The sequence below is a fragment of the Terrapene carolina genome, unplaced genomic scaffold (assembly GCF_002925995.2).
Source record: "Terrapene carolina triunguis isolate 2854851 unplaced genomic scaffold, T_m_triunguis-2.0 Scaffold85, whole genome shotgun sequence".
NCBI lineage: Eukaryota > Metazoa > Chordata > Testudines > Emydidae > Terrapene > Terrapene triunguis.
In genome coordinates this window covers 62,445,786-62,471,500 of record NW_020664436.1, presented here as the reverse complement: position 1 = coordinate 62,471,500, position 25,715 = coordinate 62,445,786, and the positions used below count along the sequence as shown (strand labels likewise).

The 25,715-nt window shown below is 41.9% G+C and overlaps 1 protein-coding gene across 2 annotated transcripts in view; it reads right to left on the bottom strand.

Annotated features, from left to right (window-relative positions):
- The window catches only part of CEP85L (centrosomal protein 85 like), a 201,623-nt gene that overhangs the window by 137,727 nt on the left and 38,181 nt on the right, over window positions 1-25,715 (bottom strand). The window contains exon 1 of one of the 2 annotated variants that reach the window (XM_024205368.3): window positions 20,603-20,678. The exons of the other annotated variant lie outside the window; for it this stretch is intronic. Coding sequence (XP_024061136.2) covers window positions 20,603-20,666 — 64 coding nt within the window. The 5' untranslated portion in view covers window positions 20,667-20,678. Of the gene's footprint in view, window positions 1-20,602; window positions 20,679-25,715 lie in introns of those variants that run through there. 2 annotated transcript variants of the gene reach the window in all.

Here is a 25,715-nt window from a genome sequence, read left to right as displayed (position 1 = left end):
GAATAAAAAAAGAAAAATAAATATAAACCAAAATAACAGTTTTTGTAAAACCCAGGCTTTAATTTTTTGGTAAAAATCAGTAAAAACTGAAAACAAAAAGGACCTTAGCCATGAAAAAATGAAAATTCTTATTTTATCTTACAGTCCCATTAGTGAATTTTGCAGATGAAAACCATTATGCAGAGTAACTATTGTACATATGTGGTAGCTTTTCATATTTAATTTACTCCATTGGCATAAATTGTTTAAAAAAAAAAAGCAGAATGCAATAAGACTCTACTTTATTAAATTGAGTCCCTAGAAAAAATTTGTCTCAAGAACTGAAAGTTAAATTGTAACCACTGCAAATTTGAAGTGTAAAGATACAAAGCCCCAATTCTAAACTAAGGCAGTTAAGAAAGCAAAAAACAGAAAGCAAAAAAAAAAAAAAAAACCACACACACCTTGCAGGCTGAATTAATTCAGTTCATTATTTAAAATTCATTAGCTTGGAGTATTTAAAAGAAAATTGCATGACAATCACCATATACACTTTCTCATATCCCCCAACTCTTCAACACTACTTTGTGAATTTGTGATATATGTAAAAGTGAGGGACCAATATAACTGAGCCAAGCTTAACAAGGGCAGATGATATGCAAGCTTCCCCACACTGCTCTGCCAGTGCACCTGTCTTACCCTGCTGTTCTTATCTTAAACCAGCCAATCAGCATAGAATGCCAATCTTGCCTAATTGGGGGAGGAGAGTGAGACACACAATGCCAGCAAGTATCACACCAGTTAGAAATTAATGCAGTATTTTACAGTTTGACCAGTTTTATCTCTTGTGAAGATGATCTGATTTACAAATAAGTGTTCTAAAAATCTGTTCCAAAAAGATTAGAATTATGGTCAGATTACATAGCAATTCCTTCCAATGAGCAAAATAAACAAACACTCCCAGAATATGTCTGGAATAGGCTTAGTTTATCAAAAGCTGTTAATTATTGCTCTTTAAGGCTGGACAGTCAAAATAAATGAAAGATAAGATGCTGTCTTACCACCATGAGTGTTTATATATAATATAAAAATAATTTTAAATATAAAATCAGGGGACAGCAAAGTGTATGCAGAGCCAGAAGTGGACTAATATTTATTGAGACAGATTATCTCAACATTCATTGCCTTTTTTTGTATAAAATTTAACATTTCTACAGAAAATGTCACAGAGAGTGTTCAGATACCGGTGACAGATAGCTGGCCAGCTAGCTAGCTTTTGGGCTGCATCAGCACTTTATTTTAGCAGCAGGTGTAGATTTTAATATAATTGTGCATAAATTTATGCATTTATATAAACAGAATAACCTTCACAAGAAGGGTTTTAGAATCCCAGTTTAGTGAGTTTGATAAAAAGGTGCTTTTACACGAAGAACAATAAAGAAGTTAATGAACTTAGATGCTAAACTATAAGCAACAGCTAAAGTCTTCCACCCTTGTTATGCAATTGGTAAATTATATTGTAACTACAGAATACCACATTTTCTGTCCTTGACACTGCTTTTGACACAGCAATTTCAAAATTGTGACCAGAAATGAGTCAGCATGGACAGCCAACATTACTTTTAACATTCTTTGTCAGTTTAAGGAATCTTGCTATGTTGAAATTAAACATGACCACACCTAATCACTGTCAGTGTCAGTCTTTCTTTAAAAATTAATTTGCTTTATAATTTGGACTGTAAATACAATAGCTGGAGTGACTTTCCATTCAAATACTCCTGTGGAGGAACAATGAATGGTTACAAAGAAAGGAAGATTACTTACCATATAGCAATTGGAATTCAAGATGTGTGATCCTTATGGGTATTCACTGTGGGTGCACATGTGCTCCGTGAGCCCGGAACCAGAAATGCTTCAAGAGCAGCGTCCATTGATCTGTGCCTCCTCCTTCTCCCAAAAGAGGGCACAAGGGGCAGTCCAGACCAACTGTCAATCACGTCTCCAGTCCCTACTCTACCATGAATCCAAAGAGGACCCAAACAGCGGGGAAGGAAGGGAGGATCATGAACATCCACAGGCACTACATATCTTGAAGAATTCCAGTTACTAGGAAAGGTAAACAACCTTCCTTTCTTCTTCATTCCTGTGGGTGACTCCCAAGGAGTGCTCATTGAGGAGGAGGAGGGTGCGAGGAAGCACTCTGTACTACACAGCAGAGGATACCTGAGCCGAAGGAAGCGTCTGAAGCTGAAGTTTGAACCAGAGCATAATGCTTGGCGAAGGTGTGTAAAGAACCTCAAGTAGCTGCTCAAAGATATAGCTTCTCCCTTCATTCTTTCAGCGATAGTGACAAATAATCTCAGACTTCATAAAGGGTCTTGACTGGTACAAACAGAAGACCAAGGCCCTGCGTACATCCAGAGAATTAAGCTTGATTTCTTCAGTGTTAAGGTGGGGCCTTGGGTAGAACACTGCGAAGCGAACAGTCCGGTTACGGTGAAGTTCAGAAGGCACCTTAGGGATTAATTCGGGATGCAGTCTCAAAGAGACTTTGTCTCTATGAAAGCCTGCGTCTAGTGGGTTTGCCCCAACCTGCCTACCCTCCTAGTGAAGGTCATAACCTTAAGGAAGGCCACCTTCCGAGAGAGGTGTAGGTGGGAACAGGAAGCCAAACAGTAGCCTCATGAGTGCAGAGGGGACAAGGTTCAGATACGGATCAGTTTAGAAACTGGAGAGTATCTCCTTATGATGTCCTTCCAGAGCTTCATAGTCATGGGATGGGTAAAGACTGCGCAGCCCTCAACAGGGAGATGGAACGCATCAATAGCTGCCAAGAGTATCTTACAGAACTGATAGAAGACTTTGGGTCTGTCTGAAAGAAGATATTCCAGGATGAATGGGATTTCCCAATGTCTCAGAAGGTAAGCGGTGCTGCTGACACCAGGAGAACTGCTTGCATTTGGCTGTACAGCATTTCCATGTAGAGGCTTTTCTGCTGCTGTTAAGAATAGACTGAATGTCCTGGGAGCAGGTTCTTTCTATGCTCATTGTCTATCCAAAAAACACTATGCAGTATAAATTTGTTACAAATCTTTCTGCTCCTCTATAGAAAGAGAAACCAAATAAAATGAAGCTTGGATGGATGATGCAGCTGGTTTGGAGCATAAGTGACCAAGTTGGGACGGCAATGTGAGATTAGCTAAATATCTTAACTACTCATTTCCAGCTTTACTGATGTTTCAGGTTCTAGAAACTATTTGTATGTGGATTTTTGTTTGTTTTAGAAAAGATTGCTGCTTCTTTGGTTCTCACACAACGAGGTAGTGGAATCAGCATTCAAACAACTTTTCTTTAAGTAAGATTTGTTTGGGAATGTCCACTTTTTCACCGTAATATTTATGTTATATGTACAGAGTTGCTGTTTCCAGTTTTTGCTGACAATACTATCAATACCATCAAGCGGCCAATACTGCACTAAAACTGGCCTGTGCAGTTTAAAACGTTCGTAATAGCAGAGCTCCCAACATGCACAATTTCTGAGGACTGAAGGTTAAGAACTCCACTTCAGACAAGGCAAACAGGAAATAAGCTCCCTTTCTGCACACCTTCAGAAAGGTACTGGCAGGTATCTCCTACCCTACAGGCCTTAGATGGTCAGCAACCGTGGAGAAGCCCCTCCTACATATATTTATAGTCTGCAGGCTGGGAGCTCCCCTCCTACATGTCTTTTAAGGTGACAGGATTTCAGCAGAGAAGTTCTTATCTTGTTCCTAAGGAGGTGTGCAGAAGTAGAGCTCATTCAACAAGAGCAGTGATAGAAATTAACAGATTACATGTGCAAGTTAAGAAAATATACAAAAAGAAATACAATAAGACCTGTGTCCTTCTATGTATACTTCAGAACAGGTACGCATAACTTTTCAGGTGTGAGAAATGTCTATAAAAACACCATTCTTCATAGATAAACAGATTAATATTATGCTAACTTTTTTTGACTTTAGAATATCAGTAAAACTGTGTTCCAAGCAACTTACAATTTGCCTCAAAACTGATAAGATATTGTTTATTCTTCTACTCCTCTCAAATTAAAGGGGGTTGAAAATTATTAGGGAAGCACTACTTCACATCCAACTATGGAAACAAGGTACATTTCTGCACAACACTAAATCCCAATTTGGTGAGAAGCAATGGCAGATCCATATAGTATATTAATGCAATTTTATAAACAATCCATCTCAGGATTCCGGTGGGATCCCACACCGTAAGAGAAAAGCTCTTGTGGTTTACTATGGCACCAGAAACCCTCCATTCCATAATTTGTTTTCTTATAACTCATTGACAGCCACCTATTATGATTTATAGACCTGGTCAAACTCACAATGCAATGAGTGGCAAAACTTCCATTAACTTCAGCACAATCAGGCCCGAAGTGTCTTACACATAGCAAAATATGACCTTGTAAAATAACAAAAAGGATAGATGTATTAGCTATAATAGAATCAAACCCTGCAGGTTGATAAGAGTCCTCAATTCCTATAGATCTCAACTGAATTTGAAGGTGCTGATCATCTTGCAGGATAAAGGAATTTGGTTATAAGCTTCTTCATGCAAGGACTGTGTCTTTTAATGTGTTTGTACAGCACCAATCATATAGAGTGCACAAACATGTATTGATATGTAACAGCTGTAGAAATCAGAGCAGTGAAATATGCTATTACTTCAATTAATGAAAACTCTGACTTTTATGACTTTGTACCCATGAGGTCTCTCACATTCACAAGAGAGACAATTGATTTACACCATCCCATGCACATTCTATAATGGCTTTAAAAGGAATGAACATAAGATTTTTCTTCTGAGAAACCACATCTCTCAGAAGTGTACACAAAACAGAGGAGTGGAGGAACATTTTGTCGACAGTTTTAATAAGATCTTTGGCCAAATCATGCCCCCTCCCTTATGCTACGCATGGAGAGGTCCTCTATGCACAGATTTCCCCTCGCCCATGCAAAAGAGTAGACTTAGAGGCCTCTGCAACACTATTCCATCCTTGGACAGTCCAGGGTCCACTTCAGGGGGTAGGAGATGTACTCGAAGCCACCATCATCCCCACCCACTCTACAGAAGCTAGCACAGCTCTAGGCTGTAATAACCTTTCCAAGGATGTCCCTGATGGCCACCATAGACAAGGAGGAGCCCACCGTCATTCAGCTCCTAAAAGAGAAAACTGGGGGAAGGGAGAGCCTGCTAGGATCTGAAGTTGCTATGGAAGTACAGGGTCTACATGCAGATGGCCCTGACCTCCCCTGGATCTCTGGTCATACTCCAGATTAGGGAGTGACTTCTCATCTCACTGCCAGCAACAGGGAGATGTGGGGAAATCTTTGCAAAGAAAGTCTATGAAATCTCTGCAAAGTCCCTTCCTGAAGCTTTGTGTGTGGAAGGGACAATTTAGTCCCTCCTTTTTACGGCATTATCTGTCTTATTTATCTTTACAGTTTTTGTTCCCCCCTTTTATGATTCTCTCTCTCACACACACACACTCTATTGATCTTTGCACCATTAGCAGCAGACAAGCATTATAGATTTATATACGAAGAGCTAAACAGAATTCTTCTACATTAAGTCACCATCAGGCAAGAGGGAAATTGACTAAAAGTCACATGGATTACTTAGATTACCTCTGTGGTTAGCTTCATTAATAAAGCACTACTGAGCCACAGTGTTACTTTGGCTGCTGTAGTCTGTCTGCTTCCGAAGGTTTTTCTATGCTTATGATGGACAAATGATCAGGAAGCATGGGAGGTGTGGTTTACGCATGTCAGGTGACCAGCAATGCATGGCAAAGTCCCTATGTTCATGCACTCTGGAAAAGGCATTAGGGCAGGCTTCAAGCAATAAACATTCAGCAATGGTAACTACATTTTTATCTTGTGTTATTGCAACACATTTGTTTTATTTAACAAGGCTTTTGCAGTTCTTCAATTAGGAACTAATTTTTTTTTTAATCTCCTTCCTCTGAAAGATCAGGGATGGCCATGGCTGGAGATGGGACACTGGAGGAGAAAGGCCAGGTTCATGAGATGCTACTGAACAGTTTCTCTGTCAGTGCTTGACTGGCTGGTTCTTGCTCACATGCTCAGGGTTTAACTGATCATCATATGTGAGGCTGTGAAGGAATTTTCCCCAGGTCAGATTGGCACTGACCTTAAGGGGGTTTTGCCTTCCTCTGCAGCTTGTGGGTACGAGTCACTTGCCAGGATTATCTGGTCTCTCTCACTTAAACATTTGCCTGCTATTGCAGGGACGTCAGGCACTGGTGAACCTCAGTCCCTCCTATTCTCTGTCTGTGGTACAGAATAGTCTAGTCTCCTGCGGGCTATAATACTGAGGTCTAATTTTGGTCGTTGGGTTTTGTGTGCAGGTGCTAGTGGCCTGTACTATAGAGGAGGTCAACTAGATGATCTGGTGATCCTTTCTGGGCTTATACTCTAAAACAGGGGTGGGCAAACTTTTTGGCCCAAGGGCCACATCTGGGTGAGGAACTTGAATACAGGGCCATGAATGTAGGGCTGGGGCAAGGGTGCGGGAGGGAGTGTGGAGTGTTGGAGAGGATGCGGTGTGCAGGCAGGGGCTGAGGGCAAGGGGTTGGGGCGCAGAAGGGGTGCACAGTGTATGAAGGGGCTCAGGGCAGGGATGCAGGAGGGGTCTCAGAGCAAGGGGTTGGAGTGCAGGAGGGGTGTGGCAGGGGGCTCATGGCAGGGGTTGGGGTGCAGGAGGGGTTCAGGGTGTGGGCTCGGGCCCGGCACCGCTTACCTTCAAAGGCACCGGGCTGGCAGCTGCGTGCAGCAGGGCTAAGGCAGGCTCCCTGCCTGCCCTGGCACCGCGCCGCTCCTGGAAGCGGCTGGCACCACATCCCTGCGGCCCCTGGGATGGGGGGGGTGCCAAAGGGCTCCACGCTGCCCTCGCCTGCGGGTACCTCCCCCGAAGCTCCCATTGGCCACAGTTCCCCGTTCCCAGCCAATGGGAGCTGCGGGGGGCAGCGCCTGCAGGCAACGGCCCCAGGGACGTGGTGCCGGCCGCTTCTGGGAGTGGCGCGGGGCCCACGACGCCACAGGAGTGGCAATCCCAAGGACCGGATCCAAAACCCTGATGGGCCAGATCCGGCCCGCAGGCCATAGTTTGACCACCCCTGCTCTAAAAGATGACCATAAATAAGAAGGAGAGAAAATGGATAAATAGTAAATAAGATGAAGGGAGGGAAAAAACCAGAAAAATAGAGGAGTGGGAAAGGGAAGACTATTGAGACAAAAGGGAGGATAATTTTTATTTATTTTAGCATGGAGCTTACAGAGTTGTAGATAGAGAAAAGACAGCTCTCTTTATAAACCCCTTTTACTATTGGAAAAAAACTTTGTAGGGAAACTAGCAATTTTACCCATGTAGACCGATAACATACTGCCCTCTGTATGAAAGAGGCCCATACCTGCATCTTGTGTAACTCATCGGTAAAATAAACATTCACACATTAACTTATTCTACTTCCCAGTTTTCTGATCATGTAATAGGAGACCCTCCCATAATGCAAGCAAGTGAATAGAGAGAAGAATGATGTGAGAAGGGAGGGAAGAATGACAAAGTAGAGGAGAGTGAGAAACCCAGGAGAGTAGAGGGTGAAACAGCATGAAGTCTTATCTAACTGAACTCCCTGACTTGCAGCTTTAAATCACAACTCAACTAGAACAGTATTTTAGACTAATTACATTTAATATTATAACCCAGAGTTACTATAAATTCATGTAATTTCTTCTGTGATTTGGTGACATGAATAATCTACTTAAAACTTAGCTCTCGTGTTATGTTGTCTCTAGAACCCTTTAATGCAATTAAGCCATATTGCATACAGATGGCTACAGGTACACTATTCTTTACATATCCCCAGAAGCCATTTCCAAATGTATAACTCTCTTTGTTATAACACGGAACATCTAATTATGAACTCGCACAAATTATGAAGATTTTAAGCTATTAGTATTTCCAGAGAAGAGAAAAACCCTCTGGGGAGAAGGGAGGAGTAATACAAAATACAACAGTTTGACTTTGATCTTAAAATAGCATCCAAGACAGAGTCATCATTTATATGGCTCTGTAAATGCATAAGCCACTGTACAATACTAGGTCAGTGACAAGTTTTCAAGCCCTTTTTGGCAGAGATTAGATCAATCTAAAGGCACAAGCACAGACAAACAGAACAAAGAAGACAGGCAAAGATTATATGAAGGCATTTGATTCAATTTGTGAGATGTCACATTCTAGCTTACAACCAAGTCTTTTTTTTTTAAAATATATTTACACACACACACACACACACACACACACACACACACACACACAGAAATAAGGTGCAATATTTTACAATTTTATTTACTTATTAGTTTCGCCACTGAGGGTTAATCACCACTGAAACGGCTTACAAAGGTTGCGGTAGATTTACCTTATATGGAAATTTTTAAAATCAAGACGAGATGCTTTTCAAAAAAGATATGCTTTACTGCAAACAGGAATTAATTAAGGGAAGTCCTATAGCCAGTGTTATGCAGAATGACAGACCAGATGATCACAGTGTCCCTTCTGGCCTTATAATCTATGAATATATAGATCAAACACACACACACCTACTTAACTATAAAGTTTTACTATCAACCTATCAAGCATAGGTAAAATCCTGGCCCCACTGAAGTCCATGAGAATTTTGCCATTTACTTTAGTAGAGCCAAGATTTTACCTCACTTGCTAATAATATTTATATGAGTTCCTTTCTTTCTTCCAGATACAGCCTATTAGCACACAGCAAAATTCAGAAACGTAGACTACAGATGTTTTTTATTTTAGATTTGGCACAAAAGTCTCCGTAAATTACCTCATGCCTGCTACGCTGGCTCGCTTCCTTGTCTTCATATTCAATGTACTCTTTACCCCCCTGTTCCACTTTTGCTCTCAATTCAATCTGATTACTGTAAACAGGGAGTCTCCCTTTTAAATTCAGGGAGCCTATCAGTTAAAAATTGCTTTACCTCTCTTTTCATAGCATTAATAATAAAAATCTTTTATAGATTGTTTTACACTGTACTTGTGTACACTTCCTACACTGCGTATGCAGCCAATTGTTGAAGTCAAACAAGACATATTGTACATGAACAGCTGAATCCCTTCCCCACCATCAGAAGACCACTCAGACCCCCAAGTCAGTGTCCAAATTTAGCCCTTTCCCAGGAATTGGCTCTATTGCTAACTCAAAGACACCACACCACTGTGCCCAAGTGTCCTCTTGTAGCCTGGCCATTCCTAGGGTTTCCTTCCAGAACCTCCTCTGTCCTAGCACCCTAATTCCTTCTCTTTAAAGAGCCAGTCCCACCTCCCTATATACAGGGTGGAGTTAATAGTCATGTCTACTACGAGTCAGTCAACAAAACTTCAGTAGTTTTATAGAAGGTTCTCACACTTGCTAACAGAGTGAATCACAGAAGAACTCTTGCTACCCTGGTGCACTGGATTTGGGGAAAAACAGAATAAAGACACCCCTCTTCTTCATTATAAGCAAAGGTATATAAATAACCTTGACTGTAAAGAACAGCCATGTAAAAAATGGGATGTAGGGAGGCGTATTACAATTGGTCAATAATTTTCAAAAATCTAGTATTTCTATTGAAACATGAAAGAATTTCCACATTTTTCAACTAGCTGTGATATGCACTATACGCAAAGAGGGATCCACTTAAAGATCTACTATAGCCAGTGTCTAAAAGTCTCAGGCCCACGACTGTTCAAGAGGAAGCTCCAGTACCTCTCATCATAGATAGGATCTAAAAGTGGGACTCAACACTTCTATATCTGAGTGCAAGGGACAAAATCCTGGTCCCATTCAAGTCACTTGGAGCTTTCAGATGGACTTGAATGGGGCCAGGATTTCACCCTACAATTTTAACAAAGCACCAATTTCCTTTACACTTGCTACGGTGCATTTGGAATGAAATCCTTTCCTCAGCACTTAGCCAGAGTAAGTGAGGAAGCCACTAGGGAATTTCAAAGGGGAAAAAGGGACATGCATGAAGAAATGCTCCCAAGCTACAGAGTAGGAACAGAATCATTTCAGGACTCCCACTCCAACCCAATAACTGAAGTATTCTCTGGGGACGAGTCCTGACAGGCAAAAAAGGGTTTATTTTTTAATCACATTAGCTTAGCAGGATTGAACAGCCCTGTTAAGACATAGGGGAAAACTAGGCTACAACACCGCCAGCTAACATAACTCCAAAACACGTTAGCAGCACCTTAACTGGGCATTCCAATTGTGTTCAACTAAGATGATTTAAACACACACACTTTTTGTTTGTCAAGACAGGACCTGGGACTCAACAGTTCCACTCCAAATCCACTGCATGCCAGCATCCTGGAAGCCCCCATGGAGCCGGGATAAACATCCAGTTTTCTTTTGAATAACAGCGTCAAAGGGCTTGCTTACTTTTGATGGCAAATATTCCCCTTAGCCCCACCTTACTCCACCGAGGGTACTCTCCAGGCTACCAACAGCTACTTCTTTTCCTCTTCCTTCTCAACTGTTTAATGGCTTTACATACAGTAAAATCTTCTAAATAATTTAATTATGATTCTTCTGGTACAATGGCCATACCAAGCCCTTGTTCTATTTACATCAAAAGGAGCTGTGCATGAAGATACAGAACATCATGAATATAAGAGTACAAATGTTAGCCCTATTTTCTTTATCACTTTTGCTAGGGAGATTTTTTTCAAAATAAAAGTGGTAAATATTACCACCCTGTGCGATGTCTAGCTAGGTCACCATCCCTTTGAGCTTCTACCCACACACGCTTCCATCCTTTGATTAATACGGGTCACAGAATACTGTATAAAGTTAAGTCTCTTTTGCATTAATTCTCAACTATAAAAACAAGTCTCCTAAGGATCAGGATTGTTCACACATATGGATAATTTTGTTGCAGAGCAAGAAACCAAGAAGAGCTGCCATTTTTAAAGAAAACCAATCTTGAAAAGATGCCCAATTTACCCTGAAACATATTTGAAAAAGTTGCCGCTTCCAACACCATCTGGACATGCCACATCGTAAAAAGAGTAAACTGGATAACGGATGATAAAAATCTCAGACAAGGTTTCTGAGTCACTCAGGAATGATTCTTGCTTGGATACTGCATGTTAAGACTCTTTGATAAATTAAAAAGATGAAAATTATGTTTGTTCCAATAAGCAAAAAGGATTTTTGTTACATAAATTATATCATATAAGAACTGACAAAAGTATTGAACAAAATGCTTATTTATAAGCCTATCCACGAGCTTCCATGCATTATAAATGAATTTGGATTTGGAAGTTTCATGGCCTCAGTCACTAAATGTGCAGAAGGGGAGCATGTGCTCAGCCATTCCATGGCTGGCTAGTTTTCAGAGATACACAAGGTTTTGGGATTACACGGACAGCTGCAGAACAGAAAGTGATTAACACCACCATCCACTCTTCTTTCTCTGGTAACTTTCCAGCTCTCTACTACCTGCTGTACAGCCCCTTCTTACAAAAAATAAATAAATAAATATCTTTCTCTTGACCATGATACTAGTGCCACTCACTCTTTAGCCTGCTTTTTCTCAGTCAAGGGTTTGTAAAAGCAGTCTTCCCTTATCACTTTAATCCCCATTCATACAATACCATTCTGGACCAATTCCAATCTGCCAGTGCCATTGAAGCTGCTCTACTCCCTGGAGTGAACATCGTGATCCTTCTTCCTACTGTTCCTCTCTCCTTATTCTCCTTGACCTCCGTGTGGGAGTCTGCAGCTGAATATCTACTTCCTGAAGTCATCAGATGGACTGTAGTGGTGAACCAAATCGGTGTGAAGAGGCTATTGGAAAGACTCATGTAGTTTTAAGATTTAATTCATCCTCCCTCCTGCTGCAGGAGTTTTTGCACCAGGTGAAACTTGAGGGACTAGTGCACCTCAACGAGGGAAATTCTTCCCAGGGGAAGACAGGTAGCGTATGCACTATTGCACTTTCTACACTGTCCACATACTTGCCACATGGCAGCAAAGGCCACAGGGGAATGACATCAGGAAGAGGCAGCACCTCCCAGGTCATGCCTCTGGGGGGGCTACTCAATTGACAAACGCTGGAAAATCAGTAGGATGCTGAATATTCTGGCAGCAGAGCCAGCTGACAGACAACTAGCAATCCTTAGATCCTTCTACCTAATCTTCCACAGGCAGCTCTGCAGGGTAATTAATTGTCAGGTGCAGCAGAGCAAATGGCCAGGACCCATACAAGGTTGGTCACAGCTCTAAGTATATTTGCATGAATTCTTCAACCCCTACTTCTGAGCCTTTATAGGTGCCAATGATTGAGTGGCTGAGCAAATGCTTTGTAGCTCCACCTGTGCCAGTCTGACCATCCTCAAATTAGCCAGGCCAGCAAAAATCTCCCCTACAGGGAAGTAAGGGGCCTCTACACCCCTCAAGATTAGATTCTGCATATTTTTTAATAACATATCAGAGGTTCTTAAACTGTGGTCCGTGGACGAGCTCCATTCAGGTGGCCCACAGACAGTTCCCGCTAAAGTGCGTGCCTGGGTGGCCGCACACAAGAGAATGAAGGGCCACCCACCTAATTAGTCAAGCCGCGCAGGCATGGCTCCACTAATTGTGTGCCTGGACCCTGGAGCAGACGCACATGTAAGGTGAGGTGGTGGCCTTGGGGAGAATAGAGGGTAGGTGGGAGGGGGCAGCGGGGTCAGAAGAGGAGGCGGGGGGGAATTTGGGACATGTAGGGCTGCGGCAGCCAGAGAAAGAGGCTACTTTCCCCAGCTCCAGGGCTGCAGCTGCTGGGGAGAGATGGCGCTCTTTCCCAGCTTCAGCTCTGTGGTTGCTGTGGCAGGGGAGATTCCCCCGCTGGGGCTGGGAAGGAGGGGGTCTCGCCCTCTCTCCCCCGCCACGGCATGTGTAAGTTTTTAGTGTAAACTTTCAGTTCACAGCACAGTTGTGTGTCACCGAACACTTTACAACAAAGGGCAGAGTGCAAAAAAATTCTTCTTAACTACAGCTGTACAAAGTGGGCCACCAGAAGAATTAACAAGTGGTTTTAACTCCTCCACTGTTAAGCCTCAAGCAGGTTGCAAGGCAGAGACAGGCTTCTAAAGAATGTGGAAGGCAGAACAGTTGATACTGGAGACAAGTGTAGAACTATTCCTCTTCCTATAATAACCTATCCACAACATACATACTCTGCTTCCAACAATGGCAGCACAACCATTTGTTCCTACAACGTCAAGTCCTTCCAGAACCATTAAATTTACAAATCTTTTTCACTTGTGCTTTCTATCAAGATGGGTTATCACTATGTTTGGCAGCCACATAAGCTTTATCCATACTATTAAAAAAAAAAGTGGACTTTTAACACACTAGCTTACTCATTTTAAATGTTAATATCCTAATATAGACAAGGTAAGTGCAGCTTTAACATGTACTAGCTGGTTGAGGTAAATCCTAAACTACCAGTTAGAGTTTGTTTTCACCGGCTAACTGCTGTTAAAACTACAGCTTGCCTAGTCTATTCCATGATTTTAACACGTTAGTAGTTAACATGAGTTAATAAACATCTGTTTAAACACATACATACAGATTTTTCTTACTGTAGACATAGCTGCCCAGGGCAAACCATTAATATATAGTTCTGATTTGTATTGTGAGAGGACTTCACTTTATTATAACTTAATCCAATGCTTCTGAGCAGAGTATCTTAAAGGTATTTTGATAGGTATTTTGTAAAAATATATAGGATTACAAAAAAATGTAGTCCATTGTCAGATCAGGAGTTTTGAGCGTGAGTATACAATTGAAAAAGATTGCAGGCTTCCTTAAACGCCACTGAGTAACAATATGACTGCTCTTATACTTTTGCATTTTGTAGAACCACCAGTTCTTTGCACTCAACCTCTTAAGACAGTGTTTTGTAGTACAAATTCCCTTGAATATATACAGCTTTAAAATTAATGTTTTGAAAAGCTATAGCTTTGAGGAGAGATGTAAGGAGTTAACAGTAACTACCATTCCCACAAGGAATCTCAGTTTACTTCATTATTACTGAGGGAGAGTAAAGAGATCGCCTCAATGTCCATTCCCATAATTGTCATACTGAGTTTGTAAACGCCGATAATCACTCATTCTGTACTACAGCAACCTGATTTTTATGTGTCCGGCATAAATATGTATACGATGCCCACTCTATAGGGTGACATTAACTCACCATTTATTGCCCAGCACGCAAAGATAAGCCTGCCTCCTTGCAGGCTTAGAGAACCATCACATCCTCAGTAGCTGAACCTGAATTACCGACGAGCAAAACTTGTTACAGAAATGAAATTACTGGAACTTTTCCCCCACCCCAGCCCCAAAAAGAACTAAGTTAAGTTTTCCCAAGTACTTCTCTCTTTTTGGTACAAGCTAAACACCTAATTTTCATTAGTGTCACTAGGCAGTTGTGTTCAGAAAGTTATAACACCAGGAAAGCTCACAATGAGTTGCAACCTTATCACACTTTTAATTATGACATCACTAAGTAGGCTGTCTAACTCTTACTTAAACCATATACATAAGCTAGTATGTGTAAGAGAAACAAGGCAGCCTCAGGGGTTTGTGAATATGAACTAATCACATTCCTAATGTATTACAAGTCACAAGACTCAGGAAGTTGTTTCTATATGATGTTAATCACACCCTTAGGAGCTTCCTTATTTCAAGTTTGTTGAGCATGTGGCCAAACCTTATTCAGATACAGAGCCCCATGGCCGCAATAGTCCAGTTTTGGTTACTGAACTACAGTATGAACACAGATGGTCCCATTTATTTAAGGTAATAAACATACTACAAATAAATCATTAGGCAGTTGTCTAAATCCCTGCATAAGTGAATGATTGTCTGGTGGATACTGTTGATGCAGATGAACATTTTCACAGCCTGAAGTGTGTCATTAATTGCCTATGCAATTCAAACAATAGTCTAGAGGACTGAGCTTGGGGCTGGGAGTCAGTTTTCAGAACTCCCTGTGTGGTCTTCAGCAAACTACTAAACTCTTGCATCTCAGTTTACCCCTCTGTAAAATAAAGAGAAATTACTTATCTAACTCATGAGGGTTTTATAAGTAATAATGTTTGCAAAGAGGTCTGAAAGTGACCTACTCAAATTCTAAAAAATATGATTAGATTTTCAAACAATAGACAAGTGTTAACAGAGCTTAGATTGATTTTAGGTTGGCAGCACTATTTGCCATGGTGTAAATGTTTACCATTTAATCCTTGGATATAGAGAGGCACATAAATTTGTTTACAGATTTGTGCACAAGCTAATGTCTACTTTCATTGCAGAATGCGAAATTCCCTTAAACTGCAGAATGAAAACAATGTGGAAACAAAACAGGATGTGAGTGAAGACTTCAAAGACAGCTAGACTTTCAACATTTTCCAAAGCATTCTGGGTATTTGTGTTGTGTATCACTGCAGTTTACCTATAAAGACAATTACTTTACTGGTTCCAGAAAATAAATATGAAAGAAAACAGAATAACTTATCTATGCTATACTGAACATTTAATACACACAGGGCCAAATTACTCCTTGGTGTACACTCCAGGAACTGATCTGGCCCACTGTGTTTTAAGAAAATTAAAATGAATTTATATCTTTCACAGAAAAAAAAAAAAATCTCATGATCCAGTTATATAAATAAATAGTGATAGGTTTCCACACTCTGTATCTAATTTTTTTTTTTTAAGTAGACCATGAGATTTTTCATGAAAAAAAGGGGATGGTATTAGCCATCAACGTACTTGACTAAAAAATAATTTTTCCACGTATGTAGAATATGCTTCTAACAAAGTGTTATGTTTTCACGGATGAACTATTCTGATCAATTTAATGTGAAGACCTATTGTGTGTCAACCAATCAAAATGCAATAACAGCTGGTCAATAATGTTGCAGTCTTCAACTCTATTGCACCAATGTGCAACAGACAAAAAGATATAAAAATCTATACCAATCACTTGGTCCAAGAGAGATATGTAACTGGGGGGAGAGGGGCACATTGTCATAAGACAAGAATCTCCAGCTTTGAAAATAATGCCTTAGCTTTTGTTTACCAGTAAGAGACCATTATCTTATGACACCATGCCGTTTCAATAGTCTCAGTTGTATTCCTTGTATCAACACAAACAATATCAGATCTGCTAACAGCAAAGTACATTGGCATTCATCATCAATTTTGAATCAGTATGGCTGTGCACCTCTAACTACACTCCTTTCATTTGTTACCCTATACTATTTATGGACACACTTAACTGCAGCAGTTTCTTCAGTCTGTGTTGGAAAAAAAATTTTAAGAGATCAGAACTCAAAGGTTACACTTGACCTTTATCTTCTGTTCATTTTCTAACTAATCATGCTTCTGTAAGTCTGTGTTGTGCCAAACTATACATTTGCTTTTAAAAATTGCATTTCATATAATAGAAGAGAGCCAAAGTCCCTTTTTATTTAACTCAGATTATTCCAAAAGAATGACACTACGGGGCGGGGGAGAGGAGGATGGAAATCAGACAGTGAAGTAATTTATAGAATACTGCAGACACAGTTGAGATAAAGATTATCGGAACCTAGATTTGCTGAACAAACATGAGTAAACCCTTCATCCATTCATGGACTAAGGGATACTGGACGGTTGATTCAAACACAGAAACAGAACATTCAGTTTAAGTTTAGCCTAACCCAAATGACTTCCCAGTGCAGACACAGTGGGTATGTCTACAATGCAATGTAAGCTCAGGGTGAGTAGAACTCAAGTTAGCAGACCCTGGGTTTGCTAACCTAGGGCTTGAACATTTTACACTCATTTGTAACCCCAGGTTAGGAATTATTGAACTCTGAGTCTCCAACCTGGGGCTCCAGCATCTACACTGCATTATGCAGCCCCGAGTCCAACCACCCATATCCCAGATTTCCTAGCACCCTCCCAAAATGAGGCTGCCCTAGCCATTGGTTCGTGGCGCAGCGTGGGAAAACTTGACTGTTCAGAGGACAATGAAATTCTTCTTCTTTCGTATGGTTTGGGTAGGTAGCAATGACTACAAATTTATATCTAAGTTTGATAGCCAGCACATTGCCACAGCAGTGAGCTGGTGAATGTCCTTCAGGCCCCGGGCAAAAGAACAAAGGGGACACTCAGATATGACGTGCTCCATCGTTTGTGCCTGGTGACCACGGTCGCATACAGGTGTTTGCCTCGTTTTCCATTTAAAGAGGATTTGTCCACATCTCCCATGAGATGTCCTGATGCAATTCAATCTGCACCAGTCTTTCTGGACATAAATCAAAATCCGGTGGTACCTCAACAGGATCAACAACGAGCTATTTGTTTTGAGCAGTCGAAATGCTCCATGTGACCCTCCACTGAGCCTCAGCATCGAAGTTGGGTGTAAGGGTCTTGATACGTTTCCATAGAGGGTTGCAGGATTTTAATCTGGTCTTTGGCAGGTTCTGCAGGTCACTGTGCAGCGGGATCCTCACGTTTGCATTGACATGGTTAAGAAAGCGAGATGTCTGAACAGCTCTTCTAATCTGTGGAGGCTGGATGTGCGTAGGACCGGGAGCCAGTCAACTGGAGCCAATTTGAGCATCACTGACACTATGTGCACACTATTATTGAGTTGAGTGTAAAGGAGTTTAGTGTGACTGCTGAGAGACCACACTGGGGCACAATATTCAGCTGCAGAATATACCGACCTCCCAGTGAACGTAGCAACGATTATACTTCCTCAAACCACCCTTTTCAGAACCAAAAAAGAACAGTTGGCCAGTCCTCCAAGTATACCAATTTAATGTAGAAGGGATGTCCCGGGGAAAAGGACAATAAAATCCAGCCTGTGAGATGGTGGAATACTTTTGGCAAACTCCCAAAGCACAAATCCCTATTGCAAAGCAATAGGGTTTGAACCCTGGGTCCCAGCTTCACTCAGGCTCAGACCCTTCACCCCCAGGGGATCCTGAGACTGAGCCCTGGGTTAGCATGATTTGTGTATAGACAGAAGGGCGGGGTTAAGATTGAGCCCGAGTTTGAATCCTGGGATTAGACTGCAGTGTTCTCATAGACAGTAAGGGCCTGATCCAAAGCCCACTGAAGTGAATGCAAAGACTCCCATTAACATGAATAGGTTTTGTATCTGGCCCTAAGTTTAGTAATCATAACAACTGATATTATACACTGCCCAAGTACTGTTATTTGTACCACCAGATTTCAAATAATTATGGCCACTTTCTCAAAGCTGCCAAGTTCCTGCAGTTCCAAAGGAATCCACAGGCACTCAGCTCTTCCAAAATTTAGGCCCTGGGCAGTTTTCTCCTTTGATTTTATGTAGAATATGACAACTTTTCCTATCAAAAGAATAGATAGATAACCAGACAAAATAACTAAGCCTTAGCAAATTATGTTATATATAGTTTTAAAAGATTAATAATTCTTGCTACCAATAAAGAAATAACAGCATCTTCTTTCACATTACTGTGAGCACACATTGGACTATTTGTGGAGGTTCAGGCAGTTGCTAGAAATATCTTATATTTTCAAGCAAAAACATGTCATCACAAAAGCAAATAATATTGCCATTTAACTATGCCAACTATTTATATACCATTTAATGAAAGACAGATGTTTTGCAACAATGCTGCAATTCCAAAATTAAACTATGCATCTCAATTTCAAAACTAACACAGTAGGCTGATTTCAATGAAATTACTTGCAAATTACACCAGTGTAGAAGAAAGCAGAATTTATCCCTACACTTTGACAATGATGTAGTAATCTAGACTAGGGAGCAAAATCATGAGAGCTTTGCTTGAAAAGGAACTGCATGATTTTGCTCCCCCTTCTAGAAAACTGTCTAAAGCTCTCTGCAGTCAGTCCATTTATTTTATTTGCCAGTAGACAGAGGGCCCAATCCTGAAAGCCCTTGCTCCCATAAATTGTCCTATTCATGAGATCGATACACTACAAAATCATCTCTAAAAATTCAATTCTAAATATTAATCCGTCTGAAAAAGTCTTGCCAATTGCAGAAACTCACAGTTCAAATGCAGGCCAGAAACAGTTATGAAAGTGACATTAAAATTAAAGGTCCAAAACAATGTTAAAAAAAAACCTGACTAAAATGTTGGTTGTAGTACAAATTTGAAACAAGAACCATGCATACAGGCAATGATGTCTATTGTTTAGGTCCTTCTTCCTCTAGGGTGAATGAAGGAAAAGCAGATTATTTAGATAAGATCAGCTTTTGTCATCACCTCTATGTTCCAGCTAACTAAATAGCAAATGACACAAAAAAGGGGTATTTGAAAACTACATTTGTATAATCCAGAACAGTTAGTTCTCCTGCAACTGTGGGCAGTTTATATTTATATCCCTAAATCCAGCTAATTAGAGATATAAAATAACTACCAATGTTGCAAAAGAATGATAGTATTTTCAAGTGCCCGACAGCCATATACAGTGTGTTCCCAGCACTGTGACCAAACTGTTCCACATTAATAATAAAAAATGGGTACTTTACTGGATACAACACAATGTCATTTCAGCAATCAGTGCAAGAAGAATCAAGGGGATCACAATATTAATTACAAATAGAGATATACAACACATCTAAACACAATGAGCCAGCTTCTTCTCTGGTGTAAACCCACTGATTTCAAGAAAATTGGCCTTCCCTTAATTCTCATCCTTTTACATTCTAAAACACTTTAAATTGAATTACACCAGGGATGAATTTGGCCAAGATACCATATATCCTTAAAAGTTACACCACCGAAAAAACAACTGACCCAGAGGTATCACTATGTTTCCAGTCACTGTACCAGTGCTGCCTCAATTATACTCAGTAACTAAAGATTCATAAACTAGATCTTTTCTTGCCATGTGCAAAAGAAGTACAGATGTGCAATAAGGACTCTTCCTCCAACCCCAAACTTGTCTCTTTCCCTTTTCAGAGAAACAAGTGAGGTATCTGGTGCGGAGAGGGTTTTTTTTAGTCGCAGATTTAAAAGTAATTATGATCAGCCCTAAATATAGCCCCGAGCTAATTGCATTTCCTCAGCTCAAATGGCTCCCTTAAATGCCCCTCTACACAGAGCAGCCTGTCTGCAAACGCACCACCACAAATTAGTTGCACTGACCTTCTGCCACCTCCCCAAAACTATTATTCTCCACCCCCAATCCTTTTGCAGCTGTTTTTGAAGCACTACAGAACCGATTGGTTGTGGGGCCGGGTCTGCCCCAAAGCCAGACTTGGGGGACGGAGACCATCTGTTTAAACCCGGGAGTGGGGAGAGAAGGAGACGTGCACGGGGGGTATGGGTTGCTCTCTGCAAACGCAGCGCGGTGCCCAGATGTCAGCGGGCAGTGCGGTGTTCCCGCTAGGCAGGGGCCGCCCAGGATGGGAGCGGGGCAGGGGGAGGAAGGGTCCCGGTGAGAGGGAGGCAGGGATGCATGTGCGGGCGGGCTCCTTACCGGCTTTGTAGCTGCGCAAGCCGCCGCCGTCCCCGAGCTCAGGGAGGATCCTGCTGCCCCACATGGTGCCGGGGCCCCGAGCCCAGCAGCACCGCGAACTTCCCCGCCTTGCGCCGCGGGGCCCGGCCAGCAGCGGGCGGACGCGGCCGGGCAAGCGGCGCGAAGGCGCCGGCGCTGCCGCCGGGGGGTTACTGGGCTGCTCTCGCCGCGCTGCCTCCCCGCTCCGGCCCGGGGGCAGCCGCGGCCATGGCGCGGGCAGGGGTCAGGCTCTCGCCGCCTCCTCGCGGGGCGTAGCAGCAGCGGGGACAAAACTTGCTTTATGCCGGGGCCGCCTCCTCCTGCGCGGCCGGCAGCGGGGCGGGGCCAGGGGCGGGAGCCCTGCAGATGCTGCTGCTTCTCGGGCGCTGAGCCGCTTGCATAACCCGGCCCAGGGGGCGGGGGCGCAGGCGGAGCAGCCCAGCGGCCGCGGGGAGGGTGACAGGGGAGGGAGTCCTGTGATCATCGACTGGAGCGGGGGGCTATGTCCCCACCGCGCCGTCCCACATATATATCTGCCTATCTAGATTTCCCCCATAGGATACCCGGTGTAGCCACTCAGCTATCCCTTATCTCCTCTCTGCCCCTTCCCCAGTGTCCAGTCCTGGATTTCATAGCTACAGCCTGGGAGCCTTAAAATCCCATCTGCGTTTCATGGAGCGGGTGCCTTTTTATTTTTTACAAATTGAAAATTATTCAATTTAATTTACCTTACAGGACAAAGAGCACTGGAAGAATCCAGGACTGTATATTCCCAATCCTTCCTCTGCACTCCCCAAACATTTCCACTGCCTTCTGCCTCCAAAGATCTCATCTATATTCCTCACATAGTTAATATAGGATCAGGGAGAATTAAAAGGACAGCCGCATGGGTGAAATCTGAATACAGAGGGATCTGAAAACGGATTCTTTCCTGTATCTTCCCAAACAAGTTACCAAGAAGAACCTTGCCAAGTGCATGGAGAGAGGAGTAGTATGAACTTGGGATGATATTGGGAGAAGCTGATGACTCATTTGCAGTGTGAGGGTGCACCAATGTATCAGACATTCCCAAAGCTGCTTCTTGCCTTTGTCACTCCTTGAGCCCCCTTCCATCTACAGCCAATACAGGTAGACTTGTAACCCCTCCAAAAAGTCCACCGTGACTAGCTACTGCCCAGTAAAAAGCAGAGGAGCCTACATCTCCTCCCTAATACCTAATATGTATAAATAATAAATGTACAGAAAAAGGATTTGTGTTATGATGACAGAACCTACCTTGGGTTCACTCCCAAGCTTGCACTAGAAAGACATTTCAGCTGCCAAATGAAAATGAAAGAGAGAGCTACAACATTGAATCCAACCCCAGCACACTTAGAAGAGTTTATGATAATACATGATTACCATATATTTTTCTGCTTCAAATAGCAGAAGAAAAAAAAGATGAAGACCAATCAGAATTGCAACTAATTTGTATTTATTTAAAGAACACTAAAAAGGCCCCCACAAGAATCACTAAGTGCCCTAACAATTAATTACTTACAATCACAAATAACGACCATCCAGCAGGAAAAAAAATGCGCAAATAATGAATTAGCTCTGCCAGAAATAAATCAAAAAATGAAAACAGCCACATCCTCAGAACACAGCTTCTGCCTGCCCCCAAACTCCTCTCAGATGGCTTCACAACTGGCTGGCATATTCATTACATTGTTGTTGGTCTGCAGGAGATGTTAGAATAACTGTGTCTCAGTTGGCCCTTCTTTAAATGTGCTTCTAGAAAAAATTCAACCTGACCTCCATCAGAAATACACATCAATAAACAAGGATGCATAGATAGTGGTTGAGAAAAAATATTTAGCTAACACCCAGTATACATACTTTATTGTACCCATCCTCACAACAGTAGACCACTACAATCCAGACAATAGAATCATAGAATCTCAGGGTTGGAAGGGACCTCAGGAGGTCATCTAGTCCAACCCCCTGCTCAAAGCAGGACCAATCCCCAGACAGATTTTTGCCCCAGATCCCTAAGTGGCGCCCTCAAGGATTGAACTCACAACCCTGGGTTTAGCAGGCCAATGCTCAAACCACTGAGCTATCCCTCCCCCAAGTGAGGGATTCAGACACTATACCCTTTGATGAACACAGTATAAATGCATAGTAGCCTAAACAGAGGGTCAGATGGAACACTACAGTATGTGTTCATTGGAAACATTCAAGCAAGCAACAAACCCTGTGCTTATGTAACTTCTTGCTGATCCAGTGCATTGTGTTTTTTTTAAATGGTAGGTGATTAACACAAATTATCTTTTATTTTCTTATTTTAACCCATTATGGGGAATCTAATGGTTATAGATTGGACTTTAGCAAAAACACATTAATTTATCTATCTAGGTGTTTGTAATGCACATATCACAAAATAGTTTCTAAGCACTGGTTCTAGGTAGAGGCTTCTGGGCAAGTGTACATTGGCTAAAAAACAACAGATAGAATCACAGAAATGTAAGACAGAGAGGGACCTTGTTAGGTCACCTACTCCAGTCCCTTGCACTGCTGAGGCAGGTCTAAGTATTATCTAGACCCTCCCTGACAGGTCTTTGTCTAACCTGTTCTCTAAAATCTCCACAATCTCCTTAGGTAGTTTTGTTCCAGTGCTTAACTACCCTTATAGTTAGGAAGTTTTTCCTCATGTCTAACCTAAAATCTTTCATGTTGCAATTTAAGCCCATTACCCATTGTCTGTCCTCAGTGGTTAGGGAAAACAATTTATCATCACCCTCCTCTTTATAACAGCCTTTTATGCACTTGAAGACTGTTATGTCCCCCCTCAGTCTTCTCTTCTCCAGACTAAACAAACCCAATTTTTTCAATCTTTCCTCATAGGTCATATTTTGTAGACCTTTAATCCTTTTTTTGTTGCTCTCCTTTGGACTTTCTCCAGTTTGTCCACATCTTTCCTAAACGGTGGTGCCCAGAACTGGACACAGTATTCCAGGCCTTAACAGTTCTGAGTTGACTGGAGAAGTAAGTGTCTTGCTTACAACACTCTTGTTAATATATCCCAGAATGATGTTCAGGTTTTTTGCAAGAGTTTTATATTGGTGACTCATATTTTGTTTGTGATCCACTATAAGCCCCAGATCCTTTTCTGCAGTACTCCTTCCTAGGAAGTCATTTCCATTTTGTATTTGTGCAATTGATTATTCCTTCCTAAGTGAATACTTTGCATTTGTCCTCATTGAATTTCATCCTCTTTATTTCAGACCATTTCTCCAGTTTGTCCAGATCATTTTGAATTCTCATTCTGTCCTCCAAAGCGCTTGAAATCCCTCCCAGCATGGTATCATATGCAAACTTTACAAGTGTACTCTCTATGCCATTATCCAAATCATTTAAAATGCAAATACTAAAATTGGCAGATGTCTAATTTAAAAAAGAACTCCTCAATACACTCAAATCACCTCCCTTCAGCAAAATTCTGAATACTGATAAGCTTTGCAACCTTGAAGGGCAACAAACTTGGGTTTGGGCAGATCAATGAGGGAAGCTAAATCCTGGCCCTACCATCAAATCATGAGAATGTCCTACCTCCCACTCCCTAGCCTTACTCCTGTGTTCAAGTCAGAGGCAGTTACAAGAGTGTTACAGGTAATCTCAAATGTTGGAATGGTGCATAAGTAGCAAGGTGCTTTCTAACACATGCAAGACCCAAAATTATGCAGAGGCACTGATTCAAGTGCTTTTAAAGGACTTTTCTACATGCTGCCTTTGAGAGAACACTAATGTTTTTATCTGTATGTTCTGTACTTCTTTGGTTCAGTACTTGTACTTAACACAGTTAGAAGAAGGCAAAGTGGATTTTAAACAGGCTGTTGTTTTTTAACATCAAGTAAAGACTGTGGAAGAAAAATCTCCCATAGGAGAAGAAAGATACCAAACTGGCGTGAAGCTTGGGAGTTTCTGACCCTACAACACAGTGCAGAGGCACAAAGCCAAAGACTTTTTGACCAGGTGGAAATATGACTGGGAAAAGGTGTGATGACAGTTCTTTCATATCATGACATATGTATAAGGTGCTTTTGTGAATCTGTTATTCACTTCCCTTTAACAGGAGCTTCTCAGAATCCTGAACAGATCATAGAAAAGGGAAGCTAATAAGGAGCTGTAAGAAGGAATAGTAAAGGTGGTACAAGATACACCACTCGATTGACTTCATTCACTTCAGCGGGAGTTGTTTGAGTATTAGGCTCAAAGTGTTTTCCCATGTTTTGAGGTATCTGAGTTGGTGCATCTGTACTTTTTTTTCTTGGTGTGTGAGGGGAAAACAGTATCATTGTACATATTTGGAATTAAGCATTAACCTGATATCACCTGAGTCATTAGAATCCTTTTGACAAGATTCTGATTTATAGTCACTGAATTTAATTACCAGTGCCTCCTTTACTACTGCAAACAGCGGAGCGGCGAACAGCGGGAGTTTGACTGGGATCTGTCCGAGAGGAGGTACGCTAAGTGCTGCATTAGGGGGGCTGTGTTGGTGAGTATCTGAGTGTCTGTTGCAGGGACAGTTTGTCAGTTTGACCGTGTGCTTGATTGTTTGAAAAGTGTGAATTGGGAGTGCTTTGTTCCAGGTGGGCCCTGAGTGGGCCTGACTGTTAGAAAAAGGCAGTCAGCTGTGAACCAGCTGAGCGGCGAACAGTGGAGAGGCTAACAGAGGGAGTTTGCCTGGGGAGAGCCCACTGAGGCATTCATCTTGCAGGCTTCTCTGAGTAGTTACTGCAACAGCTGTGGAAGCCCTTAGAAGGAAGGTAATATGGATGGTGAGTGATCAGCTGTTGTGACCTGCACAGGATGTGCCATGTTTGTCTTTCTTCTACAGGACAGAAGCGACTTTGTCTGTACAAAGTGCAAGCTGGTCTCCATACTGGAAGAGAAGGTTCAAGGTCTGGAGAAACAAGTATCTGTGTTGCATAAGAGAAACTGAAGATTTCCTGGACAGACATCAGGATATGCTTCTACGGGCACAACATTCTGAAGAATCAGAGCAGGCTGCGCAGCACGGGCAGAAGGACGGTGAAGAAATTTGGCAGCA